Consider the following 10,591-nt stretch of genomic DNA (forward strand, 5'->3'; position numbering starts at 1 on the left):
GTATAAACCAGCCTCAAACCTCCGCGCTTGGGGGCCCTCGGAGCCCCTCCCCGGCAGGTCCCGTGCTGGTCCCTGTAGATAATTAACGTCATTATTAAATTACCTTCTTTAAAAGATAATAATAATAATAGCAGGGTCATTTGGCTGCGATTAGACCCGGGGTCGCTGCCTCCTGCTCGGGCTGCTCCCAGGCTTTGCCTCTCGAAATTTTAAATGTTTTTAAATGGGAATAATTTTGAGTCGGATTCCTTTCCTCCCTGCCAGAAAGGAGGAGGGGGGGAAAAAGCTGCAAATAGTTGCGTTTTTTTTTTTTTTTTTCTCCAAGCGCCGCGTTCGTGGTTTACAGATCGATACTCTTGTGTAATTTGGGTTTCGGTGATTTTTAAGGGCGTTTTAAGGTGGTGGGTTTTTTTTTTTTTACCTGGCCTCCTGCAGAAACGAGGTCACCAGAAGATTTTGTAGCAATCGAATAATACATAGTTATTAATCACAACTAATGAGGTCCTGACTGGGGGTGCGTTTCGTTTCTCTTTCCATTTTTCTCGGTTTGGAGAGATAATCTTTCTGGCTGTGAAAGAGCCGGGTAAATGCTTCCCAGGTCAGAATTTCAACCTTCCCAACTCATATCCAAAATAACAAACTTTAGGCCCCTTTCGACACAATTGCACAGATAAAAAACCCACTTCTAGTCTTTGGGTCGTTTGTTCCGATCTATGTTGGGTTTTGTGTTTGGATCTGGCTCTATCGATGCTGCTCCAACGGGATCTTCCAGTTTTCGGCTGTTTTCCTTCGGTAGAGATTTAAAAACATATCCGAAGCGCTCCTTGCATGAGGGGCACTAACTCCTGAGGCCCTCAAAATAGAAACACATGTTTGGGGAACAGTCTCTGGCCTACAAATTAGAGGGAAGGAGCTATTGATTTCCGATTAAATATTGAGGAAAAAGGTTTCATTTGGGCAAAATTTGTCCACAGAAACACTCACACGACACCCCCCAAAGCAGCCGTGCGCACCCAGTCACACGCGCACGCATGGGACGGACACACACGTGTCGCTTCACACAGCTGTACGGCACGGAGGGTTGTAGCCACGCGGCGCCGAGGACGCGGCCACAAACGCGCGGGGACACGCTCGCGCACGCAAACACGCCAGCGAGCGAGCACGGAGCAGGCGCACGCGTCCCATGCGGGTCCGAGGCACAGGAGGGTGCCAGGCCCGCGGTGGGTGCGAGCGGAGGAGCGTGCTTTCCTAACCACGTAAATAAACACGCAGCCAGATGTGCACGGCCGCACGGCCACAGCTGTACGAAGACCGGCGGCACAGGCTGATACACGCTCATTCCACGGCACGCAGGCGCACCCACAGCCTCCGTGGGTGCACACACGCACACCCTGGGTGTACAAATGCATACACCCCCCCCAAAGCGAGCACCCCCGAGAGCACCCACACCTCCCACACACATAGGCGCATGCCAGCCAACCTGTTCCCCCCCCGCCAGCACGCGCCCACAAAAAGGGCCGCATATCAGCCAGTTCTGTAAAAAAAAATGTATTTATTTCTCAGCCTAGATTCCATATTGCACGCAGGAATTAACACTTTCATCGTCATATACTTACAACAACTTCAAATAAATAAAGATACAGTAAATCTAAACAGAAAACCCAATACATGGCTGGAAAAGGCTCTTTCCTCCCCTGGGTGGTTATTTTTAAATGCGTGTTTTAGGCCGGGGTGTGGGGGAAAGGCAGCATCCATTGCTGGAAGCACCCAGCCCAGGGAAATAACTCCCCTCCCCATCCACAGCACCCCCCAAAAATAAATTATCCCCGGGCAGAAGCGTCCCCGGATCCGGGGGTCCAGCAGAGAAGCACCTATGAAGTGACTGACATTTTAAAACTGGATGGGGACAGAGGGATGGGAATTTTTAATCCAGCAACGCAGAGAGAGAGCAAAGGTCCCTGAAACCCCCAGCCCCAAAATAAACCCTTACAAACCGTGATTACAAAGCACCACACTGTATCCAAGCTGAGATTTTTCCTGAGTCTAAAGCAGGCTGCATTTTTTAAAGCAGCACCCTTTCATAAAAGTTTTATTTTCTTTTTTTTTTTTTTTACAAGATACTTTCGGTTTTCTCCTACCTAGACAAACATTTTTAAGGGGAGGGGAAAAAAAAATCAGTTTTTGCTTCTTTTGCACCCGTTTGGAAATAAAGCAATGTCACTAATGTCATTATAAAGGTGCCTTTATATCCTTTATGCTGTCCTGGCGATGCGAGTTGGTCTTTTGCTCAAAACCAGAACTAGTTTGTGTCACTCGAACCGCTCCCTCCTCTCGGCTCATTGTGTCCCGCAGAGGTATTGCTTCTTCCAACCAGCTACCGCTTGCGTTTGTTCATTTTTTAAGTTCAAAACAGGCTATTTCAGATAACCGTTTGGGTTTTCCTTTTTTTTTTTTTAATTTTTTTTCCCGATTTACTTTCGATGCATCGCCACCCCCCTCTGCAGGCTCTTTCTGGGGGATCGCTAGGAAGATTACTTTCTCTTTTTTTTTTGGATCGCTGAATTTCCTTGCAACATGTTTAAAAACAAATGGGGGGATTATTACGATGATGATTTTTTGCTGTGAACGGGATGGTTCTGCTGCTTGAGGAGCCATTCAAGGCGTGTTTGTGTGGAAAGTTTTGAGGTATTTTGTATCGTATTCACAACCCTGCTACAAGCCCCTTGCATTATATACAGATATCTACACCTCCACACGCACATACTATGTGCGCGAGCAGATCAATACGCGCGGGCGTATAATGTCTGCATGCGTGCACACATGCCGTGTATTAATAGCTGTGTCTTCCATAGGCCCGCATGTCTATATGCATATATACACAGAGATAAATATCCGTGGACCTGCACACGCGTAGGTGCCCACCTGCCCGCCCACCCCACGCACCCACTTTCCGAGGTGATTATATCCCTTAGAAAATATTCCTGAGTTATTTGGCTGTTGCTGCCCGCGGCAGACGAAGCTGCGGGCTCTGGGGTTTGCTGCATTTTTTTAATATATATATATATATATTTTTTTTTTTTTAAGCATTCATTCCCAGCGCGGATCTCGGGGTTTTTTCTGCCCGGTCTCCGCGGGCGCAGAGCGCGGCCGCCCGCTTTGTGCGGCCGGGGCTGCCTCCCGCGGCACCGCTCCGTCCCACCGACCCGCCCGCTGTTCATCTTAAATTTTATTTTTCTTAGAAAATACATTTTTAACCCGATCTGGATTTGGGGGAGTCGGGGGAGGAGAGCGAGCGAGCGATCGTGCTCCGGGCTCGACAACTACACGGAAAACGGGCACGTTTCCTCACCCCACGCGTGTCCCCTTCCCTCTCCCCGGCTCTGCCCTGCGGGTCCCCCCCCGGGTGGCCAGGCCGAGGGGAGCAGGGGGGTTGCGGGCAGAAAAAAACCGAACATTTGGGTGATTCCTGTGTGCGCACCCCGCGGCAGCGATGCGGAGGCAAACTCCCCAAAATCGGCTTTTCTCGCTCCTACACACTCGCAGGGTTTGGGGTTTGGTTGTTTGGGTTGGTTTTTTTTTTTTTCGGTAACCGTCCACGGCTACGGATCTAAAACCTGAATATTTCGGAGACAGAAGAAATCCCCCTCTTTTGCTCAGCATGGGAGGAACGGGAGGTGGGGTGAAGTAAACAAAAAAACGCAGTTAACCAAAAAACCCGCTAAAAACCCAAGTAAAACAAACATTGCTTTTAGCAACAATTCACCACCTCCAAGAAAAACAGCGCTTAATAGATACAAAATACGCTTGACCTTAAAAATGTCCTTTTTTTACCCCCCCACTGATGGAATTAAACCAAAAAAAATCCAAACGGGCCGTGCCAGATCTGAGTATTTTCTTTTGAATTCTGCGATGATTCTCCTTTCCCTCCCCTTTCCCTTCCCTTTCCACGGGAAGCAAAGTACACTGTGAAGGGATTTTTTGAGAGGAGGCGATTTTTTAAGGACTGTGGAGGAAAAAAAATAGAAATCCCCGAGCGGGCACTGCGTGATCCCCGGCCGTGGGCTGCGAGTATTTTCTGTTGCAAAGAAGGGGGAGAAAAAGAAACACGCACCCACCCCCCCCCCAAAAAAAAAAAAAGACCAACAACACTAAAACCAAAACACATCAGCTTTGATTTGCCAACGTTTCCAAAACAGAGCGGACTTCAGAGAACCCGTCGGGCTTTGATGCCAAAGCGGGGTGGAAATCACATCAGAAATAGTCAAAAGAGCCAGTTACAAAGCCACTGGTTTGCAAGAAAAGTTAAACTGGGATATGATTTCCTCTGCAGAGGAGAGAGACATTCCCTCCGCATTCTTCCCCGCATTCCACTCCGGAGCTCGGGAGAGATCAAATTGTCCATCTGTACTCTATTGCTAATGCTCCTGGATCCTATTTCTTGTGCCCGTAAAGCTTTTACAGGCCTGCTACCTTTAGGCTATCGGAGTTAGGGTTATTATCCAGCAAACAACTCACTTTTTTCTTTTTTTTTTTTTTTAATATACATGCAGCAGTTTCAAATAACTTCCTCTCAAAGCCTCCTGTTTTCTTTTAGCAAACAGAATTTCCTGGTCTTTTCAAAGTTGGTGTTTTCTTCCTGTCTCTTAAGTAGACAGAAAACATTACATTGCTATTAAATATAGTTATTTGGAATAGCTGCTCCCAATTTCGCCGGGATTGACTCGGCCCGAAAAGGAGTGTTTGTGCTGCATGACATCATTATTTCTCTCTGCGTGTCATTGTTATTAGTTTAATCCGATGCATTTATGGAGGAAAAGGGAGAAATTAGATCTATTCTTCCCTCGGGTTTTTTTTGGGGGGGGGGCGGCGGGGGCCGGGCGAGCCCTGCTCGGCGGCGGAGCTCCCTCCCTCCCCTCCGCGGTTCAGCTCCAGACCCCTTTGCTGACCCACCCCGGGCGGGCGGGGGGAGGCGTCCGGCCGCCCCCCCACCCCGGTTTGATCACGGATTTTTTTACTTTCGTCTCTTAAACTCATCGCGAAACCAATTCCGACCCTGGCACATCCACAGACACCCCTCCGAGCCCGGCCGGAGCGGGGGACCCCCCCCGTCCTCCCCCCCAGCCGCAGCACACACTTACTCGCACCCCCCCACACACAGACACCCCCCAAACGCTCCCGCGCCCCCCCCCCGACTCCGCACAGCTCCTCCGGGCACCCCCGGGGCTCGGCGGGACGGAGGGCCCCGCTCACCCCCCCGGCCCCCCCCCAGTTCTCATCTGTTGCCTGTAAACCTTTCCTGCGGGCCGTCCGCTGTCCTCAGAGATCCTCCAGGCTATAGCCCCGGAATTTGAGGCTGGGGGGCACGGGGATGGCGTTGCCCCCCAGGTGCCAGCTCCACAGCGGGTGGGTTTTGGAGAGGGCCCAGGAGTTTTTGACCCCCAGGGAGGAGGCAGGACACAGGTCCCCATCTTCCCCCACCACCAGCGAGGGAACGCAGGGGAAGCTGCCCATGAGGCTGAAGGAGTTCCGAGGCGGGGCGGGCCCGGCGCTGCCCAGGCGCCGGCAGTGAGCGCTGCCCTTCCTGGCGCTGCTCCCCGCCGGCTTCTGCGGCCTCCCCTTGGCGGAGCCCCGCCGCCGCTCTGCCCCGGCGCCCCCGGCGAGGCGCCTGCGCTTGGCGCTGCCCTCCGCGCCGCTGCCCCGCAGAGCTTTGTTCGCCAAGGGGCCGGCGCCCCCCGCGCTTCTGGGGCCGGCGGACCGGAGCTCTGCGGCTTTACCGGGCTCCGTCCTCCCTCCGTGCCGCAAACTTTTCCCGTCCAGGTTGAAGCCTTTGGCGTAACACCATAGCTTGGACTGCCGGATCAGCCGGTCAAAGTGCTCCCGCCGGGGCTCCCCCGGGGGGGCCGCGCCGAGGCCCCCCTCCGGCTCCTGCGCCGGGGGCTGCGGGGCCGAGCCCGGGGCCGGCTCTTGGGAAGGCGCTCGCCCGGCTAAAGCCCCGCTTTGCCTCTCTGCCCGCTCGCTGGGGCCTAACGAGGCTCTATTGTTCGAGGCATCTTTGTGCAAATCCTCCCCCTTGGCGCAGGGCTCCGCGTCCCCAAAGCCTCCCTCCTTTTGTTGCGGATCCCCCCCAGGGGTGCTGCTCGGGGAGGGAGGGGGGGAGGAGGAGGAGAAGGAGGAGGAGGAGGAAGGGGAGGCCGCCTGCTTTGCGTACAGCTCCGGCAGCGGCTGGGCCCCTGAGCCCAGGGCTGGAGCCGGGCTCAAACTTTCCAAAGTTGACGCTCGCAAAGTCCTGGCCCAGAGCTGCTGCGAGAGGAAGAGGAGGTCGGGGTCGGGGCGCAGGGCTTTGCCCACGCTCGGAGGGGGCTCGGCGGGGCGCTCCTCGCCGAGGGGCTCCCGGGGGGCCTGCGGCTGGAAGCGGGGCAGAGCCGCCTGCCTGTACCGGGTGCTCTGCACCGAGTCCCCGCTGCACAGCGAGCTGCTCTCCGACTCCGAGGAGCTGCCTTCCTCGCTGCTGCACGAAGTGTCCCCTTCCTCCTCCTCCTCGTCCTCCTCCTCCGACGAGTCGCTGGAGCTGGCGGGGCTGGACCCGCCGAAGTCCAGGCTGGAGTCCGAGTCGCTGGAGTAGCCGGCGGAGGTGCCGTGCCGCTCGGAGCCGGGGAAGGCGGAGGAGCGGCCTTTCCCGGCGGCCGCCGGCCCCTTCTCGGCCGGGAAGAGCCCCTTGGCGCAGCAGGGACCCCGCCTGCGCCGGCCCGGCGGGGCGAGCACGGCCGCCTGCGCGGCGGGGTGCGCGGCCGCGGGGTGCAGCAGCGCCAGGTCGCGGGGGTACCCCGTCAGGACGCCGGCGAAAAGCCCCTCGCCGCGCCCCAGCAGCCCGCAGCCCCTCCGGCCCCGGGGGGGCCGCTGGAAAGCGGGGAGGGCCCTGTGGAAAGGCTGCGGCGGCAGCGCGGCCGGCGCCGAGCGCGGCTGGGGGCAGGCGGGGGGCGGCCGGGGGCGGCCGGGGGCGGCGGGAGCGCAGCAGCCCCCCGCTCTGCAGGGCGGCAGCAGCTGGGGCCGGGGGCAGGGGAAGAGCCCTCCCGGGCCCGGCAGCAGCAGCTGCTCCCTCCGCTTGCTCTTCCTCTTCCTCTTCCTCCTGCGGGGGCTGAGGCTCTTGCAGGAGGTGCAGAGAGCCTCCAGGTCCGCCTTGGAGATGAGTGAGCATTTCACCGCGCGGGTGGGCACCGAGTTGATAGCTTTGAGGGTCCGGAGCTCTTTGAGATCGCAGCGTCGGCTCTTGATCTTTAAGGTTTCCATCTTCTTGCTGATGGTGGTCCTGGGGATATCCTTAAACAGGTCGCTGAGGACCTGGGCCAAAGCAAACATCTGGGTGCCATTGATCTGTAAGTATCCCAAGTTTATCCCTTCGATTTCTTGATAGCCAGCATGAAAATCCCCCGGCCTGGCTTCCCCATTGTAATCCATGGTGGCTGGAACAATTCCGAAGGTCCCTTCGCAGGTCAGGAACATTTTGCAAGGAGCGTTTTACTTTGTCTCTTTCAAAGGGGGTATTGAAAATAAGGACATATTTGTTTCCACTCCCTGATCACACACACCCCTACCCCTCCGGAGGGGGGGGAGGGCGGAGGGGAGGGAAAAGAAGAAAAAAAAAGGGGGGGGGGGAAAGGCAAAGCAGTCGATCTCCCTTTCAAACGCTCCAGTCAATGGTTTGCAACATCTTCCAAACACCCGGTTCCTCCGCCTGTACCGGGGCTTGACTCCTCGTCTTCCCTCTCCCCAGCAAAAAAAAAAGAAAGAAAAATAAAGAAGTCAAACATCTTGCATCCTCCGGGCCCCCCCCCGGCAGCTCCCACCCCGCGGCCGCGCACCCCACCTCCCACTTCAAAAAGAATCTCGCGGGGGGGAGGGGGGATCTAAAAGCGCAGCCCCCCTCTTTGCTGTGCTGGGGTGCTTAAGCAAACAAAGCTACCGACGGGGGGGGGGGCAACACACAGAAAAATGGGGGCGGAGGGGGGCCGGGAGGCGGGGGAGCCCCGCGGCTCCGTGCGGCTCCCACCTTCCCCGGGCTCCGCACTCGCGGCCCCGCCGCCGCGTACGGTATATTCTAGGGAACACCCCACGGAGCCGTCCCCGCCACCCGCCAGCTGATTGGGCACTCCAGCCCTGTGATGTCATAAAACCCCAACATTTCACACGCGCACACCCCCGCGCAAAACCTCATAAACCCCTGGGCGGGCCGCGCAGCTCCGCGCAGCGCCGCGCAGCTCCCGGGCGTGCCCGCGGCTTCACCGCCCGAGCGCCGAGCGCGCACAATAGCGGCAGCCCCGGGCTTTGGGCTCGTTCCTCGGGGGGTTTTCCTTTAAAAAAAAAAAGTAAAATAAATATTACAAATTACGCTGTATTTTCGAGGTGGTAGCGCGGGTGCCTCCGCTTTGTTTCCGCTTTTTTTTTTTTTTTTTCCACCTAGGGTGGTTTTAAGAGAGGTCGCTGCGCCTTCCCAAATCTGCCCGGATTCCTCTGGGATGGGTGTGTGTACGTCTATATTTAATAAAGCGTGAAAGATATTACGCTAAGCGAGTTGTTCAAAACGATTGACTCCGCAACAATTCATCCTTCAACCCGGAGTGGAATGCTTATTAATTGCCAATTACTGTATTTATTCCGTGGAATGAGCACGGGCTGGAGCGCGGTATCAACAATAACATCGGCAATATGTGCAAATAAAAGCAATGCAAAGATATTTATAGTCCTTTTTACTCACACACGTTCTTTATTCACTTGGCATCTTTTTCTTCCAAACTCTTTCTTTAAAGAAAAAAACAAAAAAAAAAATTAAAAAGCAAATTCTTTTGCATGTCTTTGCGCTGCTTAACTTTATTTCAAACTTTAAGTCCCAAGATTTCTTCGGCATTTGGTAGGTCGCTCCTGCTTTACAAACCAGGCGATGTTTTCCCAAAAGCAGGGCTGCAGATTTCTGTCTCCAAGGGGAAAAAAAAAATTTTTTTAAAAAGCCCCAAGCCCTTACCCAGCCGGGAGCTCCATTGTCCCGTCCCCTCTATTTCTTTATAAACCTGAAGCTACTTGAGCGAAGTGAGTGGAGCCGCGGAGGCTGGACCGAGGGATTTTAACTCTCTGCTCAGGAGGCTAATTTTGGGGAAACAGTTACCTCGGAAACCTTTCTGGGGGAAGGGAAGCTGCAGCTCTGCAGCGCATGCTGTTCCCTTTCAAGCTTCGTCTGTCTCCCACATGAAAAGTTGCTTTTAGTCTTCCTCTGCCTTTTTTTTTTTTTTTTTGTGGTTCAAATGGCAAAATCTGAGTAATTTGATAATAATAATTTGTTAAACTATATGTACAATCAACCACAAATGATCCCGATTTAGAAACAATCCCAGAGGAGGAGGAGGAGGAAGCACATTCCTGAGTATGCGTGTAAAAAAATTTAAAATAACTCCAACATCGCCCTTAATTTGGGAGCGGAGATCACCTGATTTGCATTTACCTTCTCGCCGGCTGGCGGGAGGGGAGCCTCCCGATGCCAGTATCGATTTTGCCGGGGGAAGGAATCGCTGTCGGGGTTTTCCCCCTCCCCAGCGCCCATGGGCGCACACCCACCCCCCGCAAAGTCTTGGCCTTGCTGCGGAAAGAAAATCCCCCCCCCCCCGTTTTCCAGCTCTGGCTTCATTAAACCACCACATTTCACCCTCGTTTTCCACAGGCAAAGAGTTTCCTGTGAGTAAAGGTCTGCCGGCCAACACAAACACCAAATTCCTCTTTGTTTGGGCAGAGGGGAGGAGGAAGAGTCTGCATCGCGCGGGGCGGAAGGCGCCCGGGCAGGGGATCCTGCAGCGGCTCGCTGTGAGGGTCCACAAAAAGTCCTGCCCGGAGTTCCCCTTCGCAAATATGAGGGAGATCCTGGTTGTTTTTTTTTTTTCTTTTCTCTTTCCACATAAAGCCAGAGCCATTTTACCTATAGGCTGAGCTTTACTCAGAGCCGGACTGGAGGAGGGAGCGTGGGATGGAGGGGCTGGCAGAGAATGTCCCTGTTTGCAGGGGGGCTGGTAAAAAATATACAAGTTCGAGCAGCGCAATAAACTGTCCCCCATCGCTTGTGGGGTTCCGAGCAGCCCCAGAGCCCCCCGGTCGCCAGCCAGGAGGGTCAGGGCTCCGGAGCTGCGCCCAGGGGAATGTATGGACACGCCGTTTCCCAGTAAATCTCTGTCAATTGGAAGGCAAATAGGCAATTTTTTGGCTATGGATAAAGTTCAATATAGAATATGCGTGTTTGTGCCTTGACGTCTCTATACGGATGCAGACAGCTTGACGTGGGCCATACAGACACGTCACAAATCCATACGTATACACATATATAGTGGCGGGCAGGGAGCTCGGGCCAGAGTGGTGGTTGGGAAGCGAGTGCATTTTAGGCGCACCATAAGCACCCGGTGTTTCTGCTATAGGCATCCTCGCTGCTACCGCATGGGGCCCCCACGGCACGCAGCGTGTCCCTCCTTATAGCACCTTCACCCCCATTTGTAAATGTATGGACGAGCTGGGCGTTACAGGCGAATGGTGGCTTTATACTTCTCTATGCTTATTGTTA

At 54.7% G+C, this 10,591-nt stretch overlaps 1 protein-coding gene across 1 annotated transcript; it reads right to left on the reverse strand.

The window, feature by feature from the left end:
- Window positions 1–5,316: 5,316 nt before the first annotated feature.
- Window positions 5,317–10,308, reverse strand: EPOP (elongin BC and polycomb repressive complex 2 associated protein; the record flags this gene model as incomplete). The annotated part of the gene is made up of 1 exon (XM_082010758.1): window positions 5,317–10,308. Exon 1 carries the CDS (start codon window positions 7,498–7,500, stop codon window positions 5,317–5,319), a length of 2,184 nt encoding a protein of 727 aa, XP_081866884.1. The 5' UTR covers window positions 7,501–10,308.
- Window positions 10,309–10,591: the final 283 nt, after the last annotated feature.

Source organism: Phaethon aethereus, assembly GCF_964289735.1.
Source record: "Phaethon aethereus genome assembly, chromosome: 25".
In the NCBI taxonomy this organism is placed as follows: Eukaryota; Metazoa; Chordata; class Aves; order Phaethontiformes; family Phaethontidae; genus Phaethon; species Phaethon aethereus.